Here is a 15013-nt window from a genome sequence, read left to right as displayed (position 1 = left end):
GTTGGGGAGAGCAATGATGCGTCCTTGGGACTCAGATTTTGGAATGTCTGTGTTCCTTGGGGAACTATACAAAGCTAACTGTTAAAGTCTTTGTATTTCAAGATTTCAAGAGCCTCCAAGAGAAAGCTGAAGCAACCAAATGGGATAGAACCCTGCAGAGAAACCACAAAAGCTGTCTTCATTCTGTCTCCCTCAATAATAGCAATAACTTTATTATGGAATATGAGTGATAATGAGGATGATGAGGATGATGATGATGATGATGATGTATGTGTGTGTGTGTGTGTGTGTGTGTGTGTGTGTGTGTGTGTGTACCTGTTTGCATGAGGACACTGAATTAGAGAGTGATTATAAAAAATAGAGTAATTTGGGAAAATGACCTAGCCTATATAAATGTGGAATTTTAAAAGTCAGGTGTCAGTAAATTTCCAAGCCTAGAGCCCATAGATGTAAGTAGCATCTACTGTTACATTCATTGTATTAAAAATCCTATGGATAGACAGCAGCTGTTTCAGCCAGTGTTTGAGGCTTTGTTCAGGGCCTGTTGAGTTATTTTGAGGAATAGTTGACTCAAGTCAGGAAAGTTTGTCTTTGGGTTTGTCTTGCAAGATCAGTGTGTATTTTAGTTCAAGGTGACTTTTGTCTTATTCTTTGGGAAACCAGAAAGTTGAACCAGAAAACAAAACAAAAACCAACAATGACAGAGTGGGAATAAGATGGAATATGGAACTGGGATTGTGGCTAGAATATAAAATATATGCTGTGAAACCTGACAGAGGAAAGCCATTGCATTGCTTCCTTCTCATTCAGCTGATGCTAACTGAGCACCCACGTGATCAGGGCCTTGTGCAAGGCTCTGGCAGTTTGGTGGATGAGACTTTACTTTGGTCTTGAAGGGATTTCAAGGCTACAGTAAGATAGGCAATAACAATAGAATGTGATAAGTGTATCAGTAAGGACATATTTGGGGTTCTCTGGGAACTCACAAGACAATACCTCACCCACTCTTGAAGGCCCCAAGGAGAGTATCTTATAAGATACATCTGGACTGAGGTCTGCTGGATGAGTGTGGGATAAGGGAAGTCAAGGCAAGGAAACTCCTGTGCAAAGGCCCTGCCTTATGAGAACATTAGGCAGGGAGTGAGCAGAAGAGCTGTGATATGTGATACTGGAGAAAATGTCAGAGAGCAATTATACCAAACTTGCAAGACAGTGAGAAGTGTGGATGTTCTTTTGAGGACAGTGAGGCATTGAAGGGAACAATATGAGTCAGGTAGCCATTTTAGAAAGTTACATCTGCCCCCAATAAGTGCTTGATAAACACTTGTGTATTTCTTTCTTCTGGCCTTTTCTACATAATTTTTTAAAATTGACAAGTCATAATTATACATATTCATGGGGTACTTAGTGATGTTTTGATACATATAAATGTATAGTGATCAGATCATGATAATCAACATATAGATCATGTCAAACTTTCATTATTTCTTTGTGTTGGGAACATTCAATATCGTCCTTCTAGCTATCTGAAACTATATATTTTTGTTAACCTAAGTCATCCTATGCTGGTAGAGAACACTAGGACTTATTTCTCCTATTTAGTTGTGATTTAGTGTCCTCTGTTCTATTTTCTACTTCTGTGAGATCAACTTCTTTTTAGCTTCCGCATATGATTGAGAACCTGTGGTGTTTAACTTTCTGTTTCTGGCTTATTTCACTTAATATAATGCCCTTCAGTTTCATCCATGCTGTTGGATGGAGGATTTCATTTTTGTTAATGGCCTGATAGTATTCCATAGAGTATATATACCACTTTTTACAATCTGTTCATCTGTTGTTGGATACCTAGACTGATTCCATATCTTGGCTGTTACAGGTAGTGCTGCAATAAACATGGAGGTGCAGATGTCTCTTTGATGTAATGATTTCTTTTCTTTTGGGTAAATTACCAGTAGTGGAATTGCTGGTTCATATGGCAGTTCTCTTTGTAGTTTGGAATAACCTCCATTCAGGTCTCAATAGTGGTTCTACTAGTGTACATTCCCGTCAACTGTGTATATGACTCTTCTTCTCTCTGCATCCTCACCAGCATTTGTTGTTGTTTTTGTCTTTTTTAACTAATAGTCATCCTAACGGGGGAGAGATGATATCTCACCATGGTTTTGGTTAGCATTTCCTTGACGGTTAGTGATGGTGAGCATTTTTTTTTCATATACTTGTTGCTCAGTATGTCTTCTTTTGAGAAATTGGATCCTGTGCCCATTTATAGTTGTATATTGAAAGCAGCATTGCATTTTGTTTTTACTGGTTTTCACATAAGCAGTGCCCTAGCAGAAGAGGCTGGTCCTGTGTCAGTGGTGCATAGTTACACTTGCAGGACAAGGCAGCCCTATAAGTGCCTTCCCACCTGTCAGATGTGGTTCTGGTATTTCTATGATTTGATGAACTCAAACCTCAGCTGAAATTCTTCTTGGTGGTGTAACTAATATAAAACTGCCATAATCTAATAAATAAAAAGATAAAAAATAAAATGAACTTTGCTGTCCTCTGATGCAGCTAAGAAACTATCATGTGTTCAGAAACACATGAAAACAGTTCTTTAGAAACACCAACTTGTATACTTTTTCTGTTGGAGAACAGAAGGCAAATCAAAAAACAAAACAAAACAGTATTGTGACCGGATTCAGATCCTGGTGCGTGTGCCCCAAAACCAAACTTGAGAGATAAGAGTAGGTGAAAGAACTAGTTTTATTTCAAGGACTGGCAACCTGAGTAGATGGTTGACTAATGTCCCAAATAACAATTTCAGATTTTCAGTTTTACCATGGCGTTTTTAAAGGGAAACTTGGAGGCTGGGTGCGGTGGTTCCCACCTGCAATATCAGCACTTTGGGAGGCTGAGGTGGGAGGATTGCTAAAGGCCAGAGTTTGAGACCTGCCTGGGCAACATAACGAGACCTCCATCTCTGCTAAAAATAAAAAATTTAGCCAGGCGTGGTGGTGCATGCCTGTAGTTCTATCTACTCAAGAGACTGAGGCAGAAGGATCACCTAAGTCCAGGAGGCTGTGATGGATTGTGAAAGTGCCACTGCACACCAGTCTGAGCGACAGAGTGAGACCCTAACTCAAAAAGAAAAAAGGGAGGGAGAGAAATTTGATATGGGAAACATGCAGGGGTAGGACTGGGTGCAGGATCTATGTGTTCTTGTTCCGATGGCTATCTTGAGTAGCCCGTGGGATGGGGGGGTCCTGGCTAGTGTCATCTTGTCTGCGCCTGGTGGTGCCCAGTTATCCATGACCCTCTCAGCTGGGAGGTTTCACAATTGGGGATCCATCCTGGTTTGTTCCAAGATTAGCCTCTGGAATTTCTTAGGCAATAACATAATTGGAGAAGTAACTGTGGGTTACAAGGCATTGGGGGTGCTGGGGAAAGAATGAGGAAGGAGAGAAGAGGAGAAAAAAAGAAAGGAGTGTCTAAAATGTACTTTTGTTATTTTATTTTATTTCAATAGCTTTAGAAAGGGTGCCCGTGGTTTTTGGTTACATGACTGATTTGTATAGTGGTGAAGAAGTCTGGGCTTTAAGTGTACCCGTCACCCCTACTAGTAAATATCACACCCAAAGGTGACTTTTGACCTCTCCTTCCCTTCTCCCTTTCCCCTTCTGAGTCTCCAATGTCCATTTGATATGCTTTTGCAGACCCTTAGTTGAGCAAACACTTATAAGTGAGACTGTGCGGTTAAAACGTACTTTTAAATTTGACTTTCTCGGTTACAATATCTAGAAAGTCAGACCGAAACATGCTTAGAAATGGGCAGAGATCAGAAAGCTTCCTGACTTTAAGAGACTCTTGAATATAACCTGCTTTGATTGGCAGAAAAAAAAATGGGGAAGAAAAGGCAAAGAAACAAACTTCAAGTTTTTTGTGTGTGGTTTCAATTTAGAGCTAGAACTGAGGATAAGAAGTACATTTTTTTTTCAAAGTATCGAATCTTAGGGGGAAAAAAAAGGCCGGAACTCCGAGTTTGGAATGAGTCTGAGTAGCTGAAATGTTAAAGATGCTTCCAGAAGCAGGTAGATTTCTTGACTTCAAAAAACACTGCCTCATGAAATATTAGTGCTTTACTTCAGCTGCTACCTGAAGAAGTTCTGGTGTAGAGAATTGCTCAAGAGCACAGAAAGAGCCAGACTCCCACTTCCCGCTGCTCCAGTAGTGCTAATTAAGGGGGAAAGCAGCGGGAAGCTTGCAGTGACCAAGAAAGAGTGAGCTTAAGAGGTCACAATAAACAGGATATGATAGAAGCCCTTAACTGAGTCACAGATGGGAAGAAACGTTAGAGCGAGCGGCACTCACATCTCAAGGTTAGTAACCTTCTCAGAAAAAAAGCTTGGATGTGTCTGAGTTCACACTTTTTAAATTGTTGTGTGTGAAAGGGTGGGGGCTGCCAATAAAACTGTGTGATGGGTAGATGCTTCAGGAAAAAGCTGTAATAAGTTAAAATGACTGATGCTCTATATACCTTAGATTTAATCAAGGATGTAGCTTTTAGTAAAAAGGATGCCATTTGAGTACTTCTCAGTCAGCTTCTAGAACTGTATTTATAATAGATTTGATAGTATAGTTCTTGAGAGTAAGAAGATTGAGCTAATTTTATCAGCATCTGGGCTGTGAAGCTAAATCTTCCTTTTCCTCAAGAAATGCTGAGAGCAAGGATGAGCTTTAATAATCAATGTCTATGATCCAAAGATTGAGTTTCTTTCTCAAAGCTTGGGGAATTTTTTTCCATAAAAGATCAGATAGTTAATATATACAGTTTTGTTGGCTACGTGGTGTCTGTCACTACTCAACACCACTCAATTTGTTGTAGCACGAAAACAGCCACAGATGGTAAGTAAGCAAATGAGCGACCATGGTTGTATTCCAACTCAACTGTTTATAAAAATCGGACAGTGGTCTGGATTCGGCCATAGGTTACAGAGTCCTCTCCTGGAGCATCCTTGCTGAACCCAAACCAAAGTTTCTGTGTTGAATGGAAGTGGATTTCTACTGGTTACTCAGTGAGAGATTAACACCTGGTGTCAGGTGTGTGAGTCGCTAAAGTTCTAGGGTCTACAGGAGACCTTGCGTCCTGCATTGGAAAGATTCTCTTAGTGAGGTACGTTGGGCAGGGAACAGAAACTAGGCTAGAGTGTTGAAATCTTATTTAACCTCTCAACAGCTAGACCATCATGGCAGAAGGCACACAGGCAAACTCTCACATCTAAGATAAAGGGGATGGAACAAAAGACCTCACGTAGGGATCTTCCCCGCCCTAGTCACTTGTTCTCAGAGTTCAGCACAGGCTTTCTGTTTTGCATTCCTCTGCTTTCCAGCATATGAAACTTGTCTGAGTAAGTGTGGCAGGGTATATCAGAATAGAAGTAGATTTCCCCATCACACACATCAGATGTTTTAGCATGAGCTGAGGAAGGTGGGGTGGGGTCCTTGAGTAGAGACATTTGGGGAAGTAGGACATATTATAGATTGAAGAAGCAATACAATTGAAGTGATAGAAATGTTTCTGCCCATGTGGACAGCCTAAGGGAAGGAAAACAGCGTATCCGAAGATTGTTGCCCTCCCAGGCCTCCTAGGAGTCTGCATTCACAGGCAAGCCTGGGAGATAAATTCACGCTTATGTGGTTGGCTGAGACATTTTTAATAGCAGAGAAATCCAGTAATATTTTGATTAATGACTTCCTTGAGGACAAAGCTCTTTTATACAGACAGCTCTATTAGAAAAAAAACCTCAAGCCAAAATCCCTTCATAAATCATGCAAAAAATGGCTGCCGACACAACAAAAATAGCTCAAGCACCGTCTCTATTTGTCTTTGGTTAGATGTTGATAAATAGAACTCATTCTTAGCAGAGTTGTAATGGCTGAACTTTATCTTCAGCCTCAAGTCTTTCTGCACCTTTCCTTTGAATCTGTGACCTCTAGGTTCCTGGATTCCAGAGTGCAAGTGCAATTAAGTTCTCTGCATCTCTTGACGAAGTTGACTTAGGATGCCTTGGGAATAAGAGGTTCCTCTTGCAAGTTATTATCAATCAGTGTCCCTTTTCTAATACTCCTCCTATGCACCTGACTTCTTACTCTTGGGGGAGGGAGTTCACTTAGGGCCTGCTTGTGGGAGCCACTGAGAGTGGAGGATGCTGTGTTATATCTCATTTCTTTTATGACCAGAGGGAACACACTGTCACAGGTACCTGTTCAGTGCGTGTCCTTCCTACTTCTCTACCTACACCTCTACCACACTTTACCCAACTCTGATCCCCCCAAACATTTATATTTTGGCATGTGTTTGGTAAGCACAAAAGCATCATTTTTTTTTTTATGTCTTTAACCTTTTATCTGACAACCTGGACTATGATTTTTTGCATTGCTTAATTCCATCTGTTATCATGAAGTTGTGACACAGAGTGTGCCTCTGGACTGTATTCTTAGAATGTGCTGTGAGGCTAAATTTGCATCTCTGGACTAGGGTAGTTGGGAGATCAAGTTGAATCAGTAAACGCATGACCCACGGCAAAATGGAGTGGCTTCTGCAATTGACAAGATATGGGGTGAATTTACACTTTTGTTGTTTAATAGCAGTAATTTTTTATTGAAGTGAAATTCATGTAACATAGAATGAACCATTTTAGAGTATATGATTCAATTACCATGTAGTACATTCAAATGTTCTGCAACGACTGCTTTTATCAAGATCCAAAATATTTTCATCTTCCCCAAGGAAAACCCATACCTTAAGGAGTCACTCCCCTTTCCCTGCTTCCATCAGCCTTTGGCAGCCACCAATCTGCCTTCCGTCTCTATGAATTTTGCTATCCTGGATATTTTCATATATTTGGAATCCTACAACATGGGACTTTTCTTTTCTTATCAATGGTGCTATGAACATTGGTGTATAAATATTTTTTCAGTACCCATTTTCAATTATTTGGGGTATATTTCTAAAAATAAAACTGTTAGGGCATATGTTTAACTTTTTGAGGAATCATCAAACTGTTTTTCACAACAGTGAAAAACAAGGAACAAGGATCAAGGGTTCTAATATTTCCATCCTTCTTAGCATAGTTGTTTTCCCTGTTTTTGATTATAGCCAGTCTAATAGACATAAAGTTACTTCTCATTGTGGGCTTACATTTGTGTTTTCCTTACAAATCATGTTGAGCATCTTTTTCAGTGTTGGCTGGCTGTTTGTATATCTTCTTTGGAGAAATGTCTAGTCAAGTACTTTGACCATTTTTAAATTGGATTGTTTCATTTTGTTGTTGGAATGTAAGAGTTCATTCTATTTCTGGATTCTGGAGCCTAATTGGATATATGATTTGCAAATAGTTTTTCTTATTCTGTAGGTTGTCTTTTTACTGTTTTGAAAATGTCCTTCAATGCATAAAAGTTCTTAATTTTGATGAAGTCCAATTTACTTTTTTCTTTTGTTGCCCATACTTTTAGTGTCATATCCAAGAATCCATATTTTGGACTTTGCCACCTCCAAAGTCATAAAAACGTACTCTGATCTGTTGGGAGCCGGCCACGGAGGCCCACTGAGCGTTAGGGATCAGGAAGGGCCGTTGACCCCGAGACCACTAGGATGCGTTCGCGAGCTATTGACCCCATTTCCTCCCCCTTTCTACTCAGCACTAACCAGGTTAAGCTCCTGTGAGCTCAAAACATAAAAACTCTGAGACCGGGACGAACACAAGCTAACTTTAGAAGCTCATTGCTCCTATTCTTCTGCAAACTGCAGTTTTGGCTTTCACACAACTTATAATTCAAACTCGTGTCACATCTAAGAACCTTAGTATTGGTCACAGGCTTCTGGGTCATGATCTTAGGATTTATTGAAGGTGTAAATTGTAGAATATAGTTTTAGAAGACAGCCATTTTGTTGAAAGAATGCGGCTGGGTTACTTGCAGGTAGCCCACTGTGAACTTTGGACTGGGCCACATTCCAAACATTCTGGGATAGGCCACTTTCGTTTGTAAAGTAAATACTTAAGCTTCTATAGAATTGTTTAACTTGGCATAAATCAATCAGCTTAGGATGAAAAAGGATTATAGAATATGTCAGTCAGGGATTAGGTTATCCTTTGTTATGGAATTTTAAGATTATCATATGAAAAGGGTTTAAAGGCAATCATTGATTAAGTTTTCATGGATTAAGGTTTCTGGTAGGTGGGGGACACCCCTCCCACATCTGACTTTGTGTATAAAAGACCTGTTGTAATTCCCAATAACACACATCGCTTCTGCACTAGACCGGAGTCCAGTCTCTTTCTTTCTCTCTCTCTCTTTCTCTCTCTCTTCTTCCCCCCAGTTGCTGACGCTGTCTCCACCTTTGGGGTACCCTGAACCTGGCTGGAGCTGGTCCCTGGCACTGATCTTTACTTCTGAGAATTTTATAGTTTAGCTCTTTACTTAGGTCAACTAATTTTGACTTGATTTTTGTAGATCGTGGGCAGAAGGGAATCCAATTTTATGCTTTTCAAATATGGCTATCCAGTTATCCCAGGACCATTTATTGGAGAGACTATTATTTTTCCACTGAATGGTCTTGACATTTTGTTGAAAATCAATTTATACTATGGGTATATCTTTTGGTTCTCACTTCTATCTCACTGGTCTATTTGTCTGTATGCCAGTATCACACTGATTTGATTACTGTAGTTTTATACTAAGTTTTGCTATTTGGAAGTGGGAGTTGTTCAACTTTTTCAACAGTGCTTTGGCTATTCAGAATTCCTTGTAATTCTATATGAATTTGAAGATCAGTCTTTCCACTTCTGAGTAAAAGGTTATTGAAATTGTACTTGCATTGACTTTGTAGATTTTGTAGATTTCTTTGAGCAGTACTGCCATCTTAACAATGTTAAATTTGCCAATACAGATTTTAGACATATTTCTTAAGTGTCTTTTCCAAATTTAGGTCTTTTTGAATTTCTTTTATATCATTCTTTAAAAATCATTTCTGTTTTTGTCATTTTCAGTGTAAAGTATTTTACTTCTGGTTAAATTTGTTCACAGGCATTTTATTCTTTTGACTGCTTTTGTAAATGGAATTGTTTTCTTAATTTTCCTTTCAGATTGCTTATTGCTGGTGTATAGAAACATAAATTTTCATGTGTTGACCTTCTATCCTGAAACCTTGTTAAATTTGTTTATTAAACTCTAATAGTTTTTATGAGTTCTTAAATATTTTTATATATTAGATCAGGTTATCAGTATATGAGATAGTTTTGTTTCTTTGCTACTTAGATACCTTTTATTTTTATTTCTTTTTCTTACTTAATTGTTATGACTGAAAGCTTCAGTACAAATGTGAATAGTAGTGGTAAAAGCAGGCATTCTTGTCTTGCTCCTAAACTTAATGGAACTTTCAACATTGGGTGTAATGTTAGCTGTGGATTTTTCACACTTGCCCTTCACTAGCAGTAATTAAAGTTCTCTGGGGATCAGTTTCCTTATCTGTCATTTGGTTCTTTCACTGACCACACCATTCCTTGACCTTTTCCTACATCTCTGGAAGGGTTTCATTTCCTCCACAAAGCAAGGCGGGCTCCATAGTGGGCAGTCCTGGCTCCTTCTGGACCATCTAACCTTAAAGGTAGAAATAGATTCCTCCCAAATCTCTTCTTTAAGTTGTCTCTCTTATCACCTTTTTAAAGTAGTTTCTCTTCTGAAAAACCTATGGACTCATCAGGTATGGGCTCTGTTTTCCTGACTGGACTCTGCCTGGGACATCTAGAGTTAAGGATTCCTATTATTGTTATATCTCTATGTGATACTATCCTGGCAGTCAGGTCATTTCTTCTCATGTCCATGGGAATTGTCTTAGTCTAAGCCACCATTCTGTTCTGCTTATCCTGGTTGTAGTGTCCTAATGATTAGAAACAATCCCTTTTTGTTCCTTTCTATTCCTATCTTCATGAGGCAACCATAGCAATTGCACCAGTCAAATGTAACAGAAACTTTTCAGCTGGCTTAAGAAGTATGAATATTTATTAAACCACAATATGCTCAGAGTTCAGAATTGGTGAATTCAGTAGCTCAGTGATGCCACTGAGACCCAAGTTTATTCCCACCTCTCTCTGCCATCCTGTCTGTCCTCAGGCGGATTCCCTCCAGGATGGTTCCCTGTAGTAACCCAGGCAACATTCTTTCTTGTTCATATGCAATGAGAAAAGATGAGGTAGAGATTGCGATTGAGATAAAGAAGAGGAGGAAAACGTTTTTTTTATGATGTTGAATGTAAACAATTTCACTCACTGTAATTTGGTCATCTCAGGCCACGGTTGACTTCTCTGACCCCTCAAATCAATTATAGTTTCCAGTGGAATAGTTTAGATTTGTTACAGTATCTCTGTGGAGTGTATAAAGGAGTGATTATCCAAACTAAGTCAAATTTCTGTTAGGAGAAAGGAAAGTGAACTGGTTGATGGACAGTTGCTTTTCTAAGAATTTAAATCAGATTATAGTCTGGTGCTTCAAAGCCTCCACTAACTCTCAGTTGCTCTTAGAATCACATCAGGAGGTGGACGAAGCAAATGTAATCCCACCCCATCTATCTGAACAGTCTACTCTCCTGTCAGTTTTTGTCTACATCTCCCCTCTATTGCTCCAGCTGCAACAACTTTGAAAATCTCCCCAAGAGTCCCTGGCTTTGTGCACCTGCTCTCCTGTCTGCCTGGAGTGCTCGTCTTGGCACCTGGCCACACTCTGCATCTGGCTGAAGCTTCCTGGTTCTGCAGTTTTCAGCACACACCTTTCCCTACCACCTACTTAAAGAGGGTCCCTGCTTGGCTATCAACCTGGTTATTCTCTCCTATGCCAGTGTGCATTTCCGTCTTTTCATAACATGAAGTGCATTTTATAACTATCTGTTTATTTGTAGGTTTGTCTCATGTCTGTCTTTCCAATTAGACCGGGGATTAGAACAATTTTTTTTTTTGTAAAAGGTCAGATAGTAAGTATTTTAGGCTCTGTGGGCCACATGTTCTGTTCTCCAGGAACAGTGTGTGTGTGTGTGTTTATGTGTGTGTGCGTGTGTGTATGTGCGAGTGTATGACAATGTTTCAATGCGTGCATGTGTGAGAGACAGCATATGTGAGTGCATGCATGTATGTCTGTGTAAGAGCATGTGTGAGTGCCTGCATGTGTGTGTGAGGAAGAGCGTGTTTGAATGCATGTGTGAGTGTGTATGAGAGAAAGCGTGTGTTGGTGCATGTGTGAGTGCATGCATGTGTGAGAGTGCATGTGAGTGCATGTGAGAAAAAGCATGTGTGAGTACATCATGTGTGTGAGAAGACACAGATCAGAGGCAGGGCATAGTGGGTACAAGGAGGTAGTTAGAGGGGCGCTGTCTTGAGGACTTCAGAAATTCTTGGTAGTTTTATCTTTGTTGGTGCCTGATAAGAGAAAGTCTTTTAATGAAGTCTCAATGTAGTGAATTTTTCCAACTTAGATATGAATCCGTGATGTCCTTGCCATCCCAGTTTCTTCTCCACAATGACTAAGGTTATCTTTCTTTTTAAAAAATATTATTATGATGATTTTTTTGAGATGGAGTCTTGCTCTGTTGCCAGGCCAGTCTCAAATCCTGGGCTTGACGGATCATCCCATCTAAGTCTCCTGAGTAGCTGTGACTGCAGGCATCCACCGCCACACCCAGCAAAGGTTATTTTTGAAACATGCAAAACTGGTCCCCCCGACTTGCCTCCACAAGCTCCCTAGTGGCCCTATGCGCCTCTCAAAGACGTGTCTAAGCCATGGGCGTGGCCCAGTCTGTGTTGTCCTGGGAACTGTGCTTGGTGCTGGAGTTACTGATGTAAGCACGACGCCATTGTTTTGAACTGCCATGTTTCAATTCCTTTATGTGTGTCATTTAAGACACATTTTAATTCAGTCTCTGCTTCATGTTTGGTCGCTTTCAATGCCTTAGACTGTAGTCATACCATTTCCTGAAAATGTCACCTGTTGCCACGCCTTTCTCTTTCTCCTACTTTTTCTAAAAAAACCTTTCCCAAATCTATTAGAATGAATTATTCCCCCCTGGCTGTCATAACATTTAATCAAATAATCTGTATAGAAATCATCAAGTTTTGGTATAATAAATTGCATTTAAATTTATCTGACCCACTGTGGTAAGAATGGCCTGAGGGCATAGACCATGCCCTCCTCATGTTTGTGCTTTTAAGGGATTGAATAGGGCACCTAACTTAACTGAGTAAAACCTGGGGCAACCGTTGCTTCACATTGAATTATGTACAAATCGGAGATAACAGATTCTTCTTTTGACTGTATCACAAAACAATTCGGAGCATAAATCACACCATAGGTTTTTTAGAAAATATAATATCATGTAAACACAACGTGACACTCTACGTGATTATATGCACACATGTTGCAATTTTGTTCTGATTATCCTTACATTGTTGATTTCATGTTCCCTGCAAAAGTTACCACATCAGGTACTGATGTTCAGTAGTTGGCACCTAGTGATACATCTTTGGGTTAAGTCAGAGTTGGTATCAGGCAAAATTGTCTTTCGTTATTTCTGCTCCTGCTTTTCCAAGTTTTTCACTTGCCTTTTATTCTGACACTCTTATCAGGGCCAAATGTATTTATACAATTTATATATTTATAGAGGTATACTTTTTGAAAAATTATGTTTCATTTTAGAGTTGTGGGCTATATATGAAGATTTAATACAAAAGTAAATAACGTGCAAGTAAAGTTTGGCTTTTAGCATGACTTCTTGCTTTCTGGTAGTGGACCTGGTATCCACGTGTGCATGTGTGCCCCTTATGCCTTCTCCCCCACACCTTTTAGCGGTGCCTAGTGTCTGTTGTTCCCACCTTTGTGCTTGTGTGCAGATCAGGGCCTGCTTATAAGTGAGAACATGAGGTATTTAATTTTTTGTTTCTGTAAGAGTTCACTTAGAATGGTGGTCTCTACCTGCATCCATGTTGCTGCAAAGGACATGATTAGAGGTATCATTTTTACATTGACATGCTAATAGGTTCCTAACAAGTTTTTAAGAATGTGAACTTTTATTTTACAAGAGAAAGAACAGAGCAATGATGAACTTAAGAAATCAGTGATGTTTTGATATTGTGCTATAATTATATAAGATGAAACCATTAGGGGGAAACCGGGTGAAGGGTACATGGACCTCTCTGCACTGTCCTTGTAACTAACTTCCTGTGACTCTATAATTATTTCAAAGTAAAAAATTAAACAAATCACTCATAATGGTAGATTTGTTTGTATCTGGAAGGCCGAGGTCAGCAAAAAGGTAAAGATGGAAGGCAGGCCATGCCTAAGAAGCTGTCAGTGCTGGCAGAAACTCCACCCCCAGGGGCCACGGAGCTCCTCCCCTAAGCCCTTCAGTCTCTGCCCCAATCTCATCCTCTCTGTGAGGACCTCCTGGGCCTTCTTCTCATCTAAAAGGGAAACACGACACCCTTCCCCATCCCCACTTTTCTACTTTATTTAAAGTTAATGCTTTATTTTGAAGGTAGTACACTCATTACCTTTAACTTACCATACACATTTGTATTTTTTTATCTTAGTTTTGTCATCTTTCAGTAGAATGTACGTTTTATGATGGCAAGAATTTTCAAAAACGGTATTATTGTATCTTCATTGCCTAGAACAAAGTTAGGCACAAAGAACACACTCAGCACATGAATGAATGAATCTTTGTAGAAAATGAAAGCTTGACAAGAAGCTGACTGTTTCGCCCAGAGAAAAGTAACTTAATTCTGCCCAGCCCTGTATGAGAGTAAACCTATCTTTGAAGCTAAGTCCTTTTTCCTGTGTTCATACTACAGAAAAAGAAGACACCACTGATACTATCTGAGAGGAAGGAAACAGTGCATCGGGCCTGGCCTCTGCATGTCACTTATAAAAATTGATTTTTTAAATAGACCAGTTTTCAAATAGTTTCCAGAGATGGAATATCTTACTTTCCTTTTGGCTATTCTTCATATATACAAAGGTAAAGATAATCTTTATGTCTTCATTTAAAAATGTTGCACCTTTTTTGATCTTGCAGTATGACATGTTGAGAATTTCTAGTGCTCTTTCGTTGGCTTAGATCATATCTCACTTGTTCAAGTAAACTAAAATTTACAATTGGCAATTATCAGCAGGTAACCTTTTTAGACTAAGGTAGAAAATGTGAGTCTTTACCATGATTTCAATTTACTATTGTGCTAGATCTTAGAAAGTTTAACATATTTACTTCTTGTTTCCATTATCAAGTCTAACTGAATTAACATGATATATATTTCAGCTCTATGTGAAGAGGTATTTTGGGACTCAACAGTTAAACTTGCTGAGAACATGACTCTAGAATGTGTGTATCCATCGACGGACACCTTAACGCAGATGGAGTGGTTCAAAGTTGATACAGTGAAAACGGACATTGCCATTTTCCACCCATCTCATGGTGAGATTATAAGGGAGTCCTATCGCGACAGAGTTTACTTTCTCAATTCAACGATGGCTCCCAATGATATGACTCTTTCTTTTCATAATGCCTCCGAAGCTGATGTTGGCTTTTATTCCTGTTTTCTTCATACTTTCCCAATGGGAACTTGGGAAAAAGTGATACGAGTGGTTCAGTCAGGTAAGAGTAAGCTTTCTTTTCTTTTTTATCCACCCACTACATTTGATTCTATAAAGCTCAAGCAGAAGCTACAGAATGCTTTGTGGCATTTTCCAATTCCATTTCTAGATTCCTTGATGTTAATGTTTTAAAGGAGGAATAGTGTGAATCAATTTTCTTTTTCTTTTTTTTATTAATCAGTATTTTTTATTATGGTTTTGTGGGGTACAGTTAAGGGTTAGGTGTACAATTACATTTCCTTTCACGCACCCTGTTGATAGAGGTGTTTTCCCATCCCCTGACAGATATTTGCTACTGTTAATCCCATCCCCCCTCCCCCCCCATAGTTTCCAGTAC

The 15013-nt window shown here is 39.4% G+C and overlaps 1 protein-coding gene across 1 annotated transcript in view; it reads left to right on the top strand.

Annotated features, from left to right (window-relative positions):
- The first annotated feature begins 13998 nt into the window (after positions 1-13998).
- The window catches only part of CD226 (CD226 molecule), an 87825-nt gene continuing 86810 nt past the window's right edge, over positions 13999-15013 (top strand). The window contains exons 1-2 of the mRNA XM_008067863.1: positions 13999-14044; positions 14342-14677. Of these exons, the coding sequence (XP_008066054.1) occupies positions 13999-14044; positions 14342-14677 (382 nt within the window). The remainder of the gene's footprint in view (positions 14045-14341; positions 14678-15013) is intronic.

This window comes from Carlito syrichta, unplaced genomic scaffold, assembly GCF_000164805.1.
Source record: "Carlito syrichta isolate Samal-C Ts95f unplaced genomic scaffold, Tarsius_syrichta-2.0.1 Scaffold309798, whole genome shotgun sequence".
NCBI classification, from domain to species: Eukaryota; Metazoa; Chordata; class Mammalia; order Primates; family Tarsiidae; genus Carlito; species Carlito syrichta.
Note: the sequence above shows the minus strand (reverse complement) of the source record. Positions and strands in the feature narration are given on the sequence as shown.